This window comes from Lathamus discolor, chromosome 5 (assembly GCF_037157495.1).
Source record: "Lathamus discolor isolate bLatDis1 chromosome 5, bLatDis1.hap1, whole genome shotgun sequence".
In the NCBI taxonomy this organism is placed as follows: domain Eukaryota; kingdom Metazoa; phylum Chordata; class Aves; order Psittaciformes; family Psittacidae; genus Lathamus; species Lathamus discolor.
In genome coordinates, this window is record NC_088888.1 from 26,873,805 (window position 1) to 26,893,536 (window position 19,732).

At 39.4% G+C, this 19,732-nt stretch overlaps 1 protein-coding gene across 3 annotated transcripts; it reads right to left on the bottom strand.

The window, feature by feature from the left end:
- Positions 1-3,019: 3,019 nt before the first annotated feature.
- SLC30A6 (solute carrier family 30 member 6) lies at positions 3,020-18,270 on the bottom strand. Of its 3 annotated transcripts, none has more exons than XM_065680107.1 (14): positions 18,182-18,270; positions 16,066-16,152; positions 15,434-15,518; positions 14,434-14,476; positions 12,057-12,122; positions 11,561-11,641; positions 10,786-10,821; positions 9,900-9,994; positions 9,173-9,221; positions 7,117-7,236; positions 6,725-6,827; positions 6,364-6,411; positions 5,712-5,780; positions 3,020-4,262 (listed from the first exon to the last, which is right to left on the bottom strand). In XM_065680107.1, exons 1-14 carry the CDS (start codon positions 18,182-18,184, stop codon positions 3,765-3,767), a joined length of 1,383 nt encoding a protein of 460 aa, XP_065536179.1. In that variant the 5' UTR covers positions 18,185-18,270; the 3' UTR covers positions 3,020-3,764. The 3 variants fall into 3 exon arrangements, with proteins under 3 accessions (XP_065536179.1, XP_065536180.1, XP_065536181.1); XM_065680108.1 differs by lacking the exon at positions 18,182-18,270 and adding an exon at positions 17,483-17,918; XM_065680109.1 differs by lacking the exons at positions 11,561-11,641; positions 12,057-12,122; positions 14,434-14,476; ... (1 more) ...; positions 16,066-16,152; positions 18,182-18,270 and adding an exon at positions 11,179-11,263.
- Between the last annotated feature and the right edge of the window lie 1,462 nt (positions 18,271-19,732).

Genomic DNA, 19,732 nt, shown 5'->3' on the forward strand with positions numbered 1-19,732 from the left:
GTGAGCCCTGGAAAGGGTGCCCCTGAGGGGAGGGTCATCATTTTAGCAATTTATATGATCCATCATTTGTTTAAAAAGTAACTGCTGGAAGGAAAGCTTACATCAGCCCAGTAACCATGTGAATCCAGGAATCTAAGCTCCCAAAAGCACAAGAACCTGAAGTAGTCAGTAAAGACATGGTGCAAGGTGGGTTCTCACTGCTACTAGGGCAGGGGAGAACAACCAGGGAGGAGAATGTCTATGCATTTGATAAAATACTCAGAAAACGAAAAGAGGGACACCAGGACTGGTATCTTTTCCACTCTCAGTTTCAACACTGAATATCACCAAGTATATTTCAGACCTGTAGGCTCTGAACATACATGGTGCAGACAGTCACTTCAAAATTCAGAGACAGGCTTTATGTTGGAGCACTCATCCCTGGATAGTTTCTCTAGCCCTGTTGGATGGTGGCAGCAGGGGACGGAAATCAGCTGAGAGACTTCAACTAACCCAACCATTACCCAGATCAGCGGGATTGCTGTACAGGTTCTTTCCTTGAATAGCACTTGTCACATCTCAATCGAGGAAGGGGGAGAAAGAGGGGAAATGAATAAAAAGCATCAATCTACCATCATGAGAGGCTGTCACTTGTCAACAAGTCCTCCCAAAGCTGAATGGGGATTTTACCTGGGTGAAGGGAACACAGAACAGAATGAATTCAGGAGCCATTACTCAATAGGTAAAGCTGCAAAACTCCCCATACATTAGTTACTTGTATTGTAGTAGGTGGTCTAGCTCATTTTGTATCAGGGCAGTGCGGTTTTTCACAAGAATCTTATGCCAGGTAATGGTACATGCCCCTCAAATTCTCTAAAGCTTGATGTGTTTATCTACAAGTGTAGTGATCCGATGGAATCACAGTTGGAATAAGTTAAAGAAGTAACAATTCCAAATCCTCTGGTCGACAGAAATGACAGAGTCCTCTTTTATGCTCTAGCTGGGGCAGCATTCCTACCACTAGGAATGAAGATAATATAAATTAGCAATTCTTACCACATTTCAGATAAACATTTAGATTGTGACCACCTAACAGCAAAATACAATTCGAAAAGGCAAAATGCAGTAAAAATACTTTCTGTAGCATTATTACAAGGACCCAAGTCTACCTTGGCAGCAGACCCAGAAAAAGAGTTCTGAAGTTTCACACATCTGCTCATTGAGATTGAAGTATCACCCAAGAGCATCATTTAAACAAGCATATATAAAAATATAACTATAAAATCTTGTACACAAATTACCACTTTTTCCTTGTCATTTAAAGATGACACTGATTTTTATTTTCCTCGTATAAAAGGAGACATTTTACTCTGTGTTGATTTAACAAATATTCTTAATATATTCATAACAATAAAGCAGCTAAAAAGCTGTTCTAATCTCTAAAAGAATCTTTATCATCTGCACATATGATATATATTGTAAACAATCACTCCAAAAAATAGTTTTGTTAAAATGATTATATTGCACTCAGAATTCTGGAATTCTCATTCTCCCTTCTCATCTTAAATCACGGATCAGCTTCATTTTTTCATAAAATGGAGCTTTAATTTTCTACTAAAAACGAGTAGGCATGCAACCAGTATAATACAATGTACTTAAAATGGCAGAAAAAGGGTGTTTGGTTATGAAACTGGAGTAAGGAACAATTCTCAGGCCACATGAGAGTAGTATATTGTAAACATTCTGCTGGCTCTAAGTGTCGCAGATGCTGTAGAATGCAGTCTAGTTCAGCATCCAAGAGGCACAGAGAATCTGTTCAAGTGTTCTGTACTTCAGAGAATTTCCATGCAGCAATGGCACATGGAATAGGCTACACACACATAAAGACAGAGCAATGAAACAAAGGTGATTACTGAGTCAATACTGACCTTATAGAAACAGGACCAACTGTTTGAAGTTCACTGTAATCTTTAAATGCAAGCTTTCCAGATCATTAACATTTTCTAACACAGTAATGAAACTGCTACTCCTGCTGCAAATGAAGTACAGAACTAGATTCCCTACTTGTAGCTTACATGGACTGTATACCAGTGGCAGCCTGGACACTGCCCTCAGCCTCAAACATCCCAGCAAGATACAATCACACATAATGTCACCTTGCTTTGCTTGCGAAAGTGACACCCTCTGTGCACTGGAGCAAGAAACACAGGTAGTGGAGGGGAAAAAAAAGGGGAAAAAAAAAAAAGAGGAAAACAACGTCCTTATGCAGAAAAATAAAACCTCAGCCAGTGTGAAGAGGCCACATATCTTTAAAATTCAAATGGAAGGCTGTTTTCTCAACTCAGTTCTACAAGAGAAAGATTTCTGTATCAAACTCATTATCTTCAGGTAACATAACTTCTTTGGAGTCCCTGAGATACTACAGCTCTTGGACAAGTGGAGAGACTGACTTATTATACAGATTAACAAGGTGGAAGCCAATATATAGCATCCCTGAGTTGCAGATGAAACAACAGGAATGGGTAACCCACTCCGAAACAGCCAAGAGATGCTGAAGAAAGTGCAGAGGAGGAATTGGCTAGGGAATTATAAGGTACTTGCTGCACAGGAGAACAGGAAAAAAATCCTGAAGTATTTCTAAAAGGCCTTTCCCTGTTATCAGAGCAGTGAAGAAAAAGACAACAGTCAGAGGGAAGAGAGAGAGAGGCCCTGAAGAAATATGGCCGCCTAGATGTACAGCAAAACAATAATGCGAAAGCAGAGAGAAGTTCAGTCTTTTTCCAAGTGTGCCCCGAAGGTTAAGCACTCAGAACTGTCAGCAATCACTGACCAGTACTCTGGATATAAACCAGGAATAGAAATAGATACTTTTCCCCCATGAAACTACAGAAAAAATACAACGAGGAAAAATACAAAATCCCAATAAAATCAGAGAATACTTTCCATAGTCAGAAATGAAATACTGGCTTCAGAAACAACACAGCCATTTGCTCTGTATCTTAAATAGGGTTAACTGTAAAAAAGAAGTGCTTTTAAAATCTAAGTTTGACATATTTTATTTCCCAGGATATTGCTAAATAATTTTGCAGTTAGACCAAAAAGGAAGAGATATCAGAGATGAATATAGAATACTTACAACTAGAAAATGGTTGCTGAACCATCTGAATTTCTATAAAAGCAACAATAAAAATGTAAAAACACAATCCCACAAAACTAATTAGAACCTGAAATACCAGATTGTCTTCACAATGGCCACAATATGAATATTGACGGAGTTTTGCAACCAAAACTAACTGTGACTTTGCCAAAAGATGGCTTAATACAGCAATCAAAACATCTAAGAACTGGGACTTGTATTTCTGCAATTTCCTATTCTCTCAGCTTTTCAGCATTCAGTGAATTTAATGCTGAATTGAATTAATAGTTTCTATTAAGCAATTCTCATTTGAAAAAAAATGCTGCCTGGTCACAATTTTCCTCTCTATGGAGTTGTGCTGTATCTCAATCCATTCTTGGGAAAATAAAGAAAAGTGAATAAAAAGCCAAACAGAAATTGACACACTATAAAAGCTACCTGTAAAGTATCCTAAGTCTGGAAAATATTTGTGACATTACACAAGCTACTGCTGACACAAAGAAAAAAATGCAGCTTAACCATTTCATGAATATGAACAATGCACTTGTTCCCAGCCATTTAGAATGATCTGACATTCCAAATGTTTGTAAAAATTGGGTAATAAAAGAATTAAGTCAATACCCTTAAGTATAATAAATAATGGTGTTTATTACGGTCGGGGTTGACCACGAGCGTTGGTTCCATATCTGCTTGGGACATTCGTAAAACCAGTTCTGAATCCTTGAGTTGCTCCCATTCCCGGTATTCCAAGTCCTTGGTTGAGTACACTGCTGTAGGGTGTGGATCCATGATTCAAGCCCAATCCATAGGGCTTTGTCTGAGTGTTCAAAAGGATGACTGGACTCACATTTTTGCCTGGTGTATTAAAAGCAAATTCTGGTGGTGGGCTGCCAGGCTTAGCTGGAGTGGATGTAACAGGGTTCAAATTATCAGCAGCTTTCAAAGATGGCATTGGAATAATATGATGATCCGAAATGTTCAGAATATTGTTTGCAATAGGCACAGATGATAAGGTAGGTCTGATCCAGTCATCTTTGAAAATCTGAACAGTCAAGGTAGAGACCAATGCGTATAACCTGTTAGTGACATGGGCAAGTACCATTTGTTCATTTGCATCTCTCCGAATTCGGACATGTACTGATCCAGCCTAGAAAGTGATAAAACCAAGTTGGCTCTTAACTGTTACTTCAGTAAAGATTCTTCACATAAATTCAAGATGAGATAAATTATTCTGCAGAGAATTACACAAAAACCTTTCACAGTGGAGACTACTAAGTTGTGAAACATATTTACTAATTCCATAATTAGGATACATTTTGCACTTTCCTAATGTGTTGATCTTTTATGAACATATCAAGATCATCATTCAGGAAAAGTGAGTCTTAAAAGCAAATTATAAAATACAACATGAGATGTCAGGAAAAGAAAGGCAACAGCTGGGGAAAAAAACATGTCCCAAGAGAAGAACACAGTGCAGACAAACTGTATGCCAAATTTAGGAAAGAGTGTCATCCCTGTGCTGTTGGAGGGGGCAAGAGGACAACACGCACAGCTCAGATCAGGACCATAAGCAAGAATATAGGCAATGCTTGCTGTGGAACTCAGACTAAAAGTTTCTCTTGGACTGTAGGCTGCCCCTGCCTTCTTCCCAGTTGATACTACCCCATTCACCCTGTACTACTGCTGCAGAAGAGAACAGGATGCAAACCAAAACCTCTTGCATGCTTTTTCAGTTCATATTTAATAAAGAACATGGTTCACAGCTCGTGCTATGTAAGCCATTTTTACTTCAGATAGAGCAGCTGAAAACACCCAGGTCTCAGGAAGTTTATACTGCAAGCTTGAAGACGCCAATAGGTAAATAAGCATACGAAGGTTTTATAATCATCTGATCAATCCAGCAATGCTGTGATCCAGTATTTTGGGTGGCAGAATAGTAAACTGGAAGTTATTTTCACATCAGCCAGTCAGACCAGCTACCTTTTTCTTTTCCTAAGAAGGGTAACACACTGAAGAATTCAGAAGTAGAGAAAAATTCTACAAGTCTTAATTTTCTGCCTGTAACAACATACCTGCATCACCTTAGGAATAACCGAGATCTGTGTGATCATTCTGGACCACAAAGAAAAAAAGCCCTTAATTTCTTTCAGCTTTCAGAATATCAGTATACAACTGCAGGTGCTCTTTTCATCGCCTTCCCCTAAAAATGCTGAAAACATGATTCTACTGTAGAGCTTTGGTACCTGAAGGTTTACATTTTCCTCTTCTCCCCTCTGAGAAAATTTACACTAACATACCATTTGAAAAGTTACTATTGTTTGAGGTTTTCTTCACTGCCAAAATACAAAAGAAATCCTATAGTTGCAAAATGCATGCTTTAATCCAGAGCTGCAATATACATAGATAATATTAAACAATAACAAAGCTTTAAAAAAACAGAAAAGACAAGGGAAGAGAAGTTTTGCAATATATCACAGGGACTGAGTACTAACTCCATTTTTTTTTTAGATTTCAGAAGAAATACTTCATTTAAATAAAAATTTAATAACTCTCAACTCTTTTAAAAGGCTGAAAAGACAATAAAGACATAACTTACCAATGTGCCAAAACCCAATGTCCAGAAATGCTCATTTCGGACTTCCAAGACACCATCCAAAGTTGAAACCTGATTTTATGTGAACATCCAGAAATATGAAAATAAATTAGAAAGAATGTTTCAAGTCCTTTTGGAAATGTACTTTTACACATCTCTGAATAATACAGCACTTTCAGCAGCAAAATAGAAGCTTCCATACACAGAACAGATGATGTCTGTTAATGATGCCACTAATGCTTATCTACTGTATTTTTGCTACCCTTGAACATCTGAATCCATCCAAAAAGTGGTTTAAGTAACTCATTTCAAGTAATTCTTGCTGCCAAATTGCAGTATTTTCTCAACCTGACATGCTGTAAGTCAACAGCTGCCTCTACTCCTTTTCCTCCCTGTACTCGCATCTGCAAGCCACTCAACAGCAGCTCAAGTTTAGTTTATAAAAAGAACAGCCTGTACTACTTTAACAGATTTGTTACAGATACCTGAATGACACTATTCATCTCAGACAGCAAGATCCATATTTGCTACATGCAGCTAAAACATTTAAAAAAAGTAATTCTTTTGCAATCTTCTCACAAAACCCTTTCATAGTCCTAAATGCTTATTTAATGTTAGCTGTGTGCACTGTGTTATGTCTTATACACTGACTTACCTCTCTAAGAAGTTTATCCAACTGGCCAATCACATGAGGTGGGGTTGTCTTTAAGAAAAAGAAGGGAAAAAAAGAAGGAAAAAAAAGTTATAATAAAGATTAACTGGCCTTGTTTAAGTAAGAAAGCCTTTAAGTCTGATCTACCCACACAGGAGACCAATGGCGTTAAACAAATTCATGATGCGTACTTCTACTGCCATTGAATTCTTCCAGCATGTCACAAATTCCCCTGGGAACGCTTCCCATTCAAATGCTTAAACATACTTCGTGTTTGGTTGGTTTTTGTTTGTTTTGCTTTTTAAAATAAGACATTTAACAACACCGAAACCACAAAATCCCTTGTTTCATGACACTGCCTTACCTGGAGTAGTACTTTCCCACTGTAGACGCTCATGGGATACATGGTACCAAATGTCATCAAAGCAATTGCTATAGCAGAGGCTGTGTCTACAGCAAAATAGTTGCTAGAAAGAAAGAACAATGTTAAAGGAAAAGAGCTATTTACATTTTTTTAAAGTGTAAGAATTTTCTTTTGATTGTTTTTCATTCTTTTCAACTATATATCCTTACAGAACATTACACATACTGATCTCATCTGAACTATACCTCTTTGAAAAAAGACAAACATATTCACGGAGTTGCAAAGCCATTCATATAAAATACAGCTTTGAGGAGATCACTCCTTCCACATAAAAAATGCAATTTCTCATAGACTGGATACAAAAGTTTCTTTTTTTAAACAACTGTACGTACTTGATTTCAATGAGCATATATGTAATGCAAAGAGCTAGAGCTCCAGCAATATCAATCAAGACAAAAGGGTTCATTCGTGGCAGAAAGATGCTACTTAATCCTGGGATGATTCCACAAATACTGTAACAAAACAGAAAAAGCAGTTGTCAGCTAGCTGTTCAGCATTACTTCAAAACCCAAAAGTTACATACCCACTATTTCAGCATTTGACTTCAAATACACTTTGCAGTCATAGCAAATTGTGTCTATGAGAACTGTGAAGGCCCTTCTAATTCTGCTCAGTTTTGTAATAGCCTGATGTCAGCAGAAATTAATCAAGTTTAGATCCATTTCATATTCTCTCTCATATCTGAAACTAATACCTCTTACATCTTAAATGTGCTTCAAGTCTATCTTCCCATCTACAAAATGTTACGTTACACTAATCTTTACAGAGATTTTTTATATGTTAAAATACGTATCTTGTGCTACTTTCTTTTTTCTAGTAACACAGCTAACTGTGTTGGCTGTATGAAACACATGTGGTTTACAGGTTGAGATATTGCTATTACATATACATCAGTCTTGGGGCAGGGGAGGGTGTGTTTCCATGTCACTAGTCTTCAAACCATCTGACACCTTTTGTGTTCAAAAACTAAAGCTAACTGATTGATGGGAGTCTGAAAAGAGGGAAAAGACCAGCTACTTCAGGAAGAGACAAAAAACACCCCATGAGGGAACACTGGGAAAAAAATATTTATTTATAGTTGTCTCCTGTCAGTGAGAGCATGAAGAGAGAAAAGGGTTTCTGTACTTCCCAGTGAATGTAAGTGCATGTCACGTACTGGAATATTTAAAGGAAAAACAGCATTAAACATTTTGTTGCTCTGTTTAGAACTAACCTATGTTTAGACATCACATGCTGGTCTGTTCCTGTAAGAATTCTCATAAACATAATTATATACAGGTGCAGATAACTTGTAATCAACACTGCTTCACAGAAAACATCTGAAATAGCTGTAAATGTACTAAAAAATTTACATTTTCTTAACCTGTAGACAATTATGTCAACAATTTTTATCTCACAACCCAAAAGCCATTCTAGATTCTGGATCTGGGAGCCCTTCAAGTTACCTGTGTCCTTCCCTGAAACACAGGGTTAAAGAAAAACTCTGCTAGAGTCTGAGATTGTTATCCACTTGTTTTACACCAAAACTCCAGGTACATGGACAACCCTATTGTCAGTCTTCCAGAGCTGTTTCACACAGTTTGGGTTTGATGATATAATACTTCATAGCCATATAAAGTTAATTCTTCTGTTTAACAAGCCAGTGTTCTCTGTTTTCCTCAACTGTATACAAAAATCACAACATGCAGGAACAGACGGGCTTTGCAGCATACTTGTTATAAAATATGGTTTAACATTTTGATACTGACAGCATAAATACTTGGAAGTACACGTACGGCTCAAAATAACTGTTTCTGACATCTGATAAATTTGCAAAAAAAGTTATCTCACATTTAGATATTCAATACTAGCAAGGGAGTTAATAGACAAGATGAATGAGTCACACTGCTTCAGCCCCTGGAAGACACACATATTCAAGTTTCCTGCTGGACAGGTGCGGAGTTTCCATAGCTATGTTTCAGTGAGTAAGCTGTTTCATGTTATCACATTTAAACTACAACCATCCTAGTCACTTGCCCACCTCACAGAATAAACAAACATAAATTAGTACAAATGTATCACTCAAGGTAATGAATGTTGAGAGGTATGGCCCAAGTCTGTGCAGGACAAAGCTAGTTTACCTCACCTCAGCCAAGGAGAATTACATACAATGTACTGAATGCATTCAGAGTGAAAGTTATGGAGAAAGATGTATTTTGATTAGATTGACGTATCCAGAAAATATGAGAGACAATGTTTGCTCTAGAGTTCCTACACTAGAGCTACAGTAGGTAAAGCTATTTTAAAAGCTCTAATATACAACAATACGCACCCAAATTGTTATACACAAAACCCCCAACACTGCCTTCCAGAAACAAAACATTCTGGAAAAACATTTTTAAGCTTTACCTTCTACTAAGATCTGCAACGTGTTCCTGAAGCCAACTTGTGCTGGCAGCTGCAAAAGAAAAAAAGGTAATGAAATTATTATGAGTAAAAGCATACATTTTAAAGTACACTTAAAGGTTTAAGAGAAGAAACCAATATATTGTGAATGAATAAATGTATCTTAACAGATTGACTGGCGCTTAAAAAATTCTACTTTTCCAGGCAGTAAAATGTTTATCTCTCATTATCATCTGAGCTGATTAAGTACAAATATAATTGCAAGTTATAACCATCAAAATTACCTTTTATATAACATGAGTTATAATATACAACTGTAAACAATTTACAGTTAGTGGGAATGACTGCAAGCCTACTTCATACTGGAAAAGTCCCAGGTAAAAGAGCTATTAAGAGGAATGATTACATCAATTTATTTTTAATCCATTAATATATCCATAAAACCTCTTTAAAGTTCTGATATCTGACAGATGATCTTCACTAGCTAAATCCAAAAGATTGAAAATAAAGGGTACTTCAGCATTAAAATGCTACTCAGTTTATCATACTAATGACTACATGCTACTCTAATGACTAATGGCAACTCTAAATTGCATGAAGTTATATTTATGGAGGTAACGGTAATATACACCCACAGGTTAAGAAAGTTGCCAGGCAAGTTATACCTTGATAAAAATAGGAACATTAGCATCCTTTCCCAATTCTTGTTGTAGATTAATTTATCACATACCTTCAGAGACATAAGCAAAAGGCTTATTCCTAACGGAAAGCATTGTAAATAAGTTGAAAAAGAGAGCCACGAAAGTACCAACCAGCAGTCGGCCCCTAAGGAGGGGAAAAAGAAAGGTACCTTAATCTCACATCATCGCAAAACGTGAAGTCAAGCTGTAATTACTAGTAAGAATCTTTCACTAAGGCTGAAAACAAGAGTAGGATAAACTAATGTAATGCTTAATAATTGGCAGTGTATTATCATTTCAAGGGTTGTATGAGATCACTCAACTTCATACGCTAGTGTTATCACATTTGTTTAGAACACCGAGTAACAGTTTGTAACTAACTGCACACATGCACACGCATACATGTAAATGTCCCTTCCGTAGTAGAGCTAAAACAGGGTGTTCCTATGCAGTAATGCCCTATGTCCCTACGCTTTCCTAGGAGAACTACAACTTAACCATACATCACATGGCCTGGTCTTTTGTCCCATAACACCTTCATTTATGTGTATTCACACAAAAGAAAACACACTCTCTGTGCTACCCATAGTCTTCATCATCTTGGTAACACCTCCAGTTCACTAATCATCACAGCATCCTCCCCCCCTATATACCAGGCCTCCTAAGATGTCTCCATGAGAACTGTGACTAAACTAACAAACCCAGCAACATATAGTTAAATCATTATTTAGGAGAGCATGTGCATTACATTTCAACTGTACCTTGCAAAAACTGATTGCAATATGCCCTGCACATAGTTTGAAACAAATGCCGAAGTACCCAAACCCAATCTGGTGTTGAATATACTTGCATAATCCATACATGCTAGATTAAGTATTAGCAACACAAAGGGACACAGAAAAACATATCGTTTTACATGCCAAAATAATTTCTTACGTGTGTATCTCGGGCTGTTCCAGGAAACGCTCTGCACTACAAAAATAATTGAAAATCTGAGTCATATTCATACAATAAAACATCTTTGTTTTGATACCTGAAGTACATTTTTTCAGTTCTGAAGAGTTAACTGCCATTCATAAACAAAACCTGAACAGATACAGTATTGCAAAGAAAATAAATAAATTGTTTAAATAAGCACAGCAGATTTCGTAAGTTGATCAGTACAACAGATCAAACTGTAGTATAGAATTGCTAAGTTGTTAATACAGCTCTCCATGGAGAGAGACTTTGAACAGAAAAATGAAAGCTACACTGCCCCAGTTTTCAATAACAGATGTTTAAAAGAGAAGAGGTTTTGTTAAAACTAAAATATTTTCTTAGGCTAAGCACCTGAAACATGAATGCTTCCAATGTAGCTGGTATGTCAAATTCATATTTGAGCAAACGTTGAGGGATTGATGAAGTCGATAAACATTCAGATCCTTCATAAATTATGAAATTGCTTTACAAAGTAACTGAAGTAAAAAAAAATTATTAATGAACTTAAAAATCAAGATGCACAGGGAAATTCATCAATTCCTATCACCACATCTAAAGCCTATGTATAGTGTAAGCAATGTGAGTAACAAGGTTTAGCATTATATTTTGAAATCTGAAGGTTTTTCTATAGTAGCTCTCTACAGATTGCATCTATAAAATGCATATGCTTTTGCTCAACCTCGAATATCTCAGTACATCACAAGAAGTTGAAGAAAGTGGTACATATCCCTACCTTTCTTTCAGTATAAAAAGAGCACCAAGCTGTGCCAGAACTGTAGATGCAAATACTGCTAGAACTTCAAACCTTTCAAACCTGAAATTTGAGAAGGAAGTTTAGAAACACTGGACACCGAACAGTGCATCAAATGCATTCTGGTCCTTGGAAGGAACCAGCAGGATAGACATACTATTCCTGATTCTTTCAGGAGCAGATTGGTGGGAACAAATCGAAAGTTTTATGGAACAGGCATTATTTTCAATGTCTTCGAAGCCAAAACTCCACATATCACAAATAGCTTAAAATCGGTATTTCCTCATTCTTTTTGCTGTCCCTCCCCTTCCTGCTCCTCCCCTGTTCTATAAAGCATCAGTCTTGGTCCTCCTTATTTTTAGGCTTTCATACACAAATCATGCCACAAGAAATGGCTGTTAGCAGATACAGGCAATGAAAGTCAGCAATGTATCACATGGTGTGTTATTAAATACTAGATCCTGTTATTAGTACTTACCCAAACGAATACATGGGGCTGGGTTTCTTCATCATTACCCAGTAGCTTATTAGACACGTTATCAAACTGAAAAAAAGTGGAAGAATTACACTATGATAAGTAACTTCAGCCTTTACAAACTTTATAATCTACAAATATACACTTCAGCTATCAGAACTGAACAAATGAATATTACCACGTCTTAACCACAAACTCAACACCTCCATCACTGTCACTGTCAGTGATGGTTCCAGGGAATCCAGAAAGGTTGTGTTTGGGAATAAAACTGAGACTGTGTGAGGATGTTTCAGCTGTTCCCATAAAAAGGGCAGCAAATAATTTTAGTAAAACAGGAGTTGCTCAAATTCCTTACATCAGGAGAAGTTGAATGCTGTACTCACAGCATGCTGCGCTTACAAAAGCTACTGCCAACCTTCTTCAATACAGAACATCCCTCAGCCTAAACGAGCCTTAACTCCAAATGCAATGCACTTTAACAGAGGCCTTGACACAAATAAGTACAACCAGTGTTCAGACTATATCTACTCCATAAATTTTTCTGAAAGTGACCTGGAGAACATGACAGCAGGTACCCCATAATGTGACTAACAGGCAGCAAGGGTGGTTTGAGAAAATACTTTTAACACTGTCCGGCATCACACACAGTAATGGAAAGTACAAAGCAAAAGTCTATGAAAATAGCAAATTCAACAGTAAGTACTCTTCTACATGTGCTTTATAAACCTGCTGTCCTGGTTTCAGCTGCAATGGAGTCAATATTCTTCCTAGTAGCTGTTGCAGTGCTGTGTACACTGATATTTTAGTTGTTGCTAAGCAGCACTTACCCCAATCAAGGACTTTTCAGTCTCTCATGCTCTGCCACTGAAAAGAGGCACAGGAATCCAGGAGGGAGCAGAGACAGGGCACCTGACCCAAACTAGCCAAAGGAGTATTCCATACTACAGCACGTCATGACCAGTATATCTGTGTAGGGGGAAGCTGGCCAGGAACCACTGATAACTGCTTGGGAATGGGCTAGGCATCTGTCAGCAGGTGGTGAGCAATTGTATTGAGCATCACTGCTGTTCGTTGGGCTTTTTGGTTTTATCTCTGTTACCTCCTTTTTTCTTCTTCTTCTTATTACTATATTGAACTTCATTTTAATTATTAAATGGTTCTCTCAACCCACAGGTTTCACCCATTCTCCGATTCTCCTCCCCATCCCACCTGGGGCTTGGCAAGAGGAGTGAGCTAGTACCAAGGTGTTAACTGGGCAATGATACTTGCCTAGAAATACTGCAACCTGAGAAAGACCATTTAAATGAGAATGAACGTGATAAGCAAGATGACAGGACTGACACGTTTGTGTCACTTCCTTTGTATCCCAGTAAAAGTGAAGAAAGCTCTCCATTAAACTCTTCTTTTAGAGATATACCATAAACTAGATAAGCAAATGAAAAATTTAACATCAAAACTTTCCCAAGATGAAAAAGGCTGTTAAGCCAAGATGACAAAACTCAGAGGATATAGAATTCTAAGAGAAATTAAAGATACATTAAAGGTATATCACAATTCTAATGCAGCCACAGATCAAGTTAAGTATTTTTGTGCCTGTATAAACCACTCATTTTCCTTTCTGCATGTATGCTGCTGTTATTTATGAATGTTTTACTGTCAGTCAGATAAGCTATAGTATGTAGTGGACAAAACAGACTGATGAGCCATACTTTTTATAATGTAGTGAGCCAGCAATGAAGATAATGTAGGTTAATAATTAAATATTACATGTATTTTATGCAGTTTATTTCCCAATCACTGCTGCCAACCTGCATCTCAGATAAGAACTGAATGTATTTCATGTCTGTAATATCAATATTATCAAAAGTGCTCAGAACTTTCATACTTAAGGTAGTTTTAATACCATTTCATTAGAAAACAGGAAGAAAATACTTAAAATATCTAACGACCTTATTGGAAGACTGCATGGGATATAGCTCTTCAAATATTTTGAAACAGAAACAGGATTACATACTCCTTGTTTCCTGATGCTAAAACTGAGGGATACTTCAGAACCAACAACTGCAGCATTAGGGAAACATTCCAAGTGACCAAACCAGATGATAGTTTGATGCTAGATTCTGTTTTATGTTGCTACATTTCTGCACAGATGATGGAACCGATTTGCTACTAGCCATTCACAATACAGCTGTGGTGTTTCTCATCATGTATTTATCGAGATGTACAATTTTACATTCATTTACGTTATATTTAAAGCAGTTAGTGTTTCTATACTGATGACTAAATAACGTGTTTGTATCTGTAAATAAATTTTATATGTATAGAAATATACAAAGACAGGCACAAATGAACAGTTAAGACTAAACAGAAAAAAACTCACCTGAAAAGGTCAAAGATTGTCAAATACGTGTAAGCAGTTAAAGCTGTAAAAAAACCCAAATATTAAAACTTAATACAATTTTTCAGTGCAGACATCACTTGTATTCTTCTAAGTCCCTCTTGTGTACCTCTTTTACATTTATCATCTATATGAACTGTCGATGTTGTAGAGAAGTCCCTGTCTTTTGTATGTGTATATAATACAAATGTCCTAAACACACCGATATATTAAACCTCATAAACGAATTGATTATGGCAATCCTAATTCTGATAAAGCCTGTAATAATGCCCAGATATAAAAGGTATTAAGCTTTTGACTAAGTTGTGGCTATGAACGTAAATACAGAGAAGTCAGGAGATCTTCCAGTAACACATCATCTACCACAGCAAGAGATCCCTAATATGCATTACTGCAGCAAAAAGTAGGTTCAACAGAACCTTTTGCTTGTTTTGCTTCTCTAACTCATCTTGAAACTGCAAGAAAACTTGTGTCACAAACAAAAAACATAAGGCACTCTATTTTTAGTAGAGGTGATGGGAAGCATCTTGGAGCCCCTGTACAAAATAATGAAAAGAGGCATTCCTGGAATCAGAGAAGCATTTTGTCACACTATAAACATCTTGATTCAACTGCAAGTCAGTCTCTGTATCACTGGCACTAACTATTTATATAAGGAACAGGTTTGAGGACGACCTTAAAAGTCTACTTTTTTGCAATCCTAAAGCTAAAATGGGTGCTGCAGGAAGAAAAGAACCAGCAGGTCTGGAAACCCTTGCAACCTTTGGATGACTTTCACCATCCACACTTGCCTTGAGAGATGACTCTTGAGAAATGACTCTAAACTGACTCTGGCAGATCAAAAGGAAGCACTTTCCAAACTTGGCTTTGTAGGCACCTAACTCCATTATGTGCTGAACTTTGCTTTTATAGTATGTTGGAACTTCATAACCTAAGAACACATGATAGTTGGTTGTAGTTTCAGTACAAGAGAGCCACCTACCTATGCTGTTTGTAGAGCTGCACCACATTAGCAGGAAGCCAATACATATTAAATTTATAGCACCAAACAACAAGATCTTCCAGGACTGTTGATGAGAATAAATATATATTTTATACCTTCCAAAATTCAGCAGAAATGGTTTCTCCTCCCTCCCAAATATTTACAACTCATTTCAGAACAAGCATACTTTATTTTAACTTTACAGATTGTCTCAAAACTCATTTATCAACAGCACTTGAGTACCACACTTTTTGGTCTAAAAAAAAAAATATCACCCCTGTATAATATTTGCATTTTATTACAGCACACACCATCTGACTTTGAAGACAGACTTATAGGACTTATATCAGAGGGTTCCTTGCTTTGTGCTGGAATTCAGGTACCAAAACCACCTGTGCATATTCAGTTTACAGTTGTACTGAACACATCAAATGTGAGTACGACTCTGGAGAGCACTGACTATTTGGGACAAAAGACAACAAGGAATTCAGCTTCAGAGCTGGATTTTAGTTTTTAAGCACAGCTTGAAAATTTCAAAGAAAAATATCTCAAAATACACTCACGTCAGTAATGTAGTTTAACTTATCACAGCTAATATCTTTTTATTATCATTCACTTTTTAAAAGACTTACCCTCCTATCTGCTGCAACCAGCCTAAACTCATGTGTTAACTTTCCAACCAATGATCTCTGTGATTTGCGGAACAGATGTATTGTCCCCTTAAAAAAAATAACAGTTTAATTAATAATGTTACTTAACCATAGTCTAAATTAGCAAAAAGGAAATCTTCACAATGAACATCAAATTCTATTTTTTACACAATTATATCAAAGACTCAGAATAAGGTTTTTGTTTACTAGAGATAGCCATAAACATTAAATACAACAATATTTTTCTAACAGCTTTACATGGTTATTATCTTAGAAAATGATGAATGCTTTAGAATTAAGCTTCATTCAGATATAATTCAAGTTTACTGGAAACATACCAAAACACCATTTCAAGAGTGGTTTATTTACTTTTATTTAAATAAAGCTACTACAGATGTTCTGAAAACACAAATATTTTTCTTTATCCAAGCACACTTCCCACCCAAGGCCAGCTGCTTTATTAAACAGGAAAATATTGTTTATATACATATACATAAATGAGAACCCCCTCAGAGAAATAAAAACAATGCTGCTATCATCTGTAACATGATGGACACAAGGCCAGTAACATGATGATAGGCACAAATAATCTGTTATGGCTTAAGCTAAATACACGGACTACACGTGGCCACTGTAGGAGCTCCCTCTTCCAAATCCCAGTTCTGTGCACATAAGTTCTTCACTGAGGTGGAGAGAACATACACACATGTAGGAGATTGGAGTGAGGAGTGCTATGTGACTCTCCTGAAAGTGTGACAAGGTCAGACTACCAGAAAAATTCATCAACTGTACTGTTTGCTCCCCTTTCTCAGAGGACTCAGGCTTCTAGTCAGCTGTCCTCCATTCTACCCTCCTCACAAGCTTTCCACATGAAAAACCCTTTTGATCTGCAATAGAAATGTGCGGACTTGTAATGGATGGTCAGCCATCTGCAACGATTTGGGGCTGGATAAAATAAGGTTTGATTGTGAGCTACTGCACCTGTGACTGCCAGCAGAAGACACAAAGAAGACAGAGCACTATGCAAAGCTTTCCTAACAGGCAGGGGACTGCTGCTCTACCACCTCAGCACCCATCGCTGTGTGCTGCTAGCACAGTACCACAGCTCCCCTCTCACAGCAGGACGCGGCACACTGAAGCTGTGTATTCTGTACCACTGAGGAGAACCTCGTGCAAAGCCAAGCTAGCCACAGCTCACCCCAGAAGCAAGCTCCAACTCACCACACGTTGCACTTTGGTATTAAAGCTTCCCTAAATTCCGGGCAACGCAACAAAGAGAAACCTCTGCCACCGAGGGTCCCCGTAGGGTGCTGCATCAGCTGTATGGGAATTGTATAGCTGATGTACGGTCTACAGGACTGCGAGCGTCTGCTCCAACAACGCCAACAGGTAACAGTACCTGGTACTGGTGCCGACTTATCCGTGCTCAGCCTAACACGATGAAGTTTAAGCACCCGGCTGAACAAGCGCGCGCAGCGGTCGCTCCCTGGGAGGCAAGCCATAACGGCGAGCAGCAGCAGCCCCGTACTTTCACGGACACGCGGGAGCAGCGGCAGCAACACCCGTTTGTCCCGATGTGAGAGTCCCCTCTCTGACCGGTGCAGCGCCCAGTGAACACCCCGAGGCCGAGCCAGGGGCTCAACCCGCAGCGCAGTGCACACCACCCGCTCGGGGCACTGCTCCAGCGGTGCCCCCCCCCCCCCCCGGCGTCCGACGCGGGGCCCGCCGAGGAGCCGCACAAGCGGCGGGGGCGCGGGGCCGAAGCGATATACGGAAAGCCGCACCGCGCGCTCCCCGCTGCCCCGGAGCCGCCAACGGCCGCCGGAGCCCGCCCCGCGGCGGAGCCCCGGCCGGGAGGGGCGGGCCCCCGCGCGCAGCCACGTCACCGCCGCCACGGCGGGGCTCGCGCCAGGCGCGGGACGGCGGCGCAGCACAGTCGAGGCCTAGACCGGCACCGGGCGCTCTGCCCTAGCCAGCCCCGGCCACCTCAGGCAGCGGCGGAACCCCCCCCACCCGAGAGCGGTGGCCTCAGCAGCCTGCTCACCGCGCTCCCACATGCACCGTCCCTACTGCCCCCTCCCCCAGCGGGGCCACTCACCATATTATCCCCCGCACCGGAAAAGACGGCGCCATGCGAAGCCGGAAGAGGCGGAGAAGGCTCCCGTCGCTACGGCAACGAGCGGACCCGTTAGGTGACGCCCGACAGCGGATGTGACGTATGGCGGAAGCAGTACCTTCCTCAGGGCGCCCGGTGCCGAGTCGGTTTTTGCCAGCGCGGTGGGGGCCGGGGGAAGCAACGGGTGCCCGGCGGGCGCACTGCCCGGCCCTCCCGCCGCCACAGCCCGGCAGCCGTCCCCTGTGGGGGACACTGCCCGTTATCTGCGAGGAGTCAAGGAGAGAACGCTGGCGTGGGGGTCATGGTACGCTACTGCAGCTTCCCCCAGGACGCTTTGGCTTCACCACGCTCTAGTATGATTAATCCTCCACACATAAGTACGCCTACAATCACGTTAGCAGCGGTATAACCAGCCCCCTCTCTGCTGCTGTATCCTGTCGTCGCTTCGTTGTGGGCTGAAATTCCGAGCACTGCTCCCATTGCTCTGGGTGTACTACATCAATAGGAGCATTGGTTTACAGGAGCGATCTGCAGTCAAAACATCCCAACTGCTGTTGCAGTGCAAAGCAGACTGAGGAAGGTAAAACAGTTGCATTTAGATAACTGCTGTAACTACTGCTGCTGAGCCTCTGAGGAACATACATGCTGCAAGGTGACAACCCTCCCCTTACGTAGGCTGGCTAGCAGACTACTGACCTGTGCCCCATACTTTGTCAGAAGGGATGGAAACACGGTACTCACCAGGAACAAAATATAGGACTGAAGTCTTCTTCAAAGTTAGGATAGCTTTGTTAAGGAAAATTGTTACAAAACACCGGCATGGAATTTAATGAATGGAAAGGTTTAGTTGCAAGACGGCATGGAAGTAAATGGAAAAGAGCTACCAGGGGCAGATACTGATGCTAGGTATTTTATTAAGACTGATTATTGTGCCTAGGAAGATAGACAAAACAGCATTTTATAACACTGTCTTGTCTTTCGTCTTTTAATGGGCTTTTCAGTTGTCCAGCACCCAAGCTACAGTTGTTAAAAATGTTGTTTGCATCTAGTCTGTTCTGTGAAGCACACCACAGGACCTGAGTGTGGCTGAGAGAGAGGCCTGTACATCAACTGAAAGCAGAAACAAGCCAAGGTCATTACAATTAATTCGCTTCCCAGCCACTCTGGTGCGTTGTGTCCAGTTCTGGTGCATGTGCAAAGCATGCAACTTTGTTATTGACAACAGAATAATTCTTATTTTCCAGGTTTTGAGTATACCTCGTCTTTACAGGACACAGTGTCATTAATACAGAAGTAGTATGAGATTATTTCATGTCTTAGGGTATTTCTTACCGAAGAGGCATACAGTTACAGTTGTAAGAAACTGCACTTCTACAAATCACAGAGGATAAATACTACAGCTAAGAGAACAGCTGATAATTACATTCTGCATGTAACAAAGAACAGTCTTCAAGGATGTCTTAAAATGGAGGGGAGTTTGAGATCTTCTAGAAATTACAGATTTGAAAATAATAGAAGTTACAGTATTAGAAA

Bases quoted from the DNA above. Each gene is read 5' to 3' on its own strand.
- SLC30A6 (XM_065680107.1), bottom strand. The intron at 15,519-16,065 runs GTAAGTCTTTTA...TCTCATCAACAG, and splicing joins TGGTTGCAGCAGATAGGAGG to TCCTGGAAGATCTTGTTGTT. The intron at 5,781-6,363 runs GTAAGTCAGTGT...ACATAAAATCAG, and splicing joins TGGATAAACTTCTTAGAGAG to GTTTCAACTTTGGATGGTGT.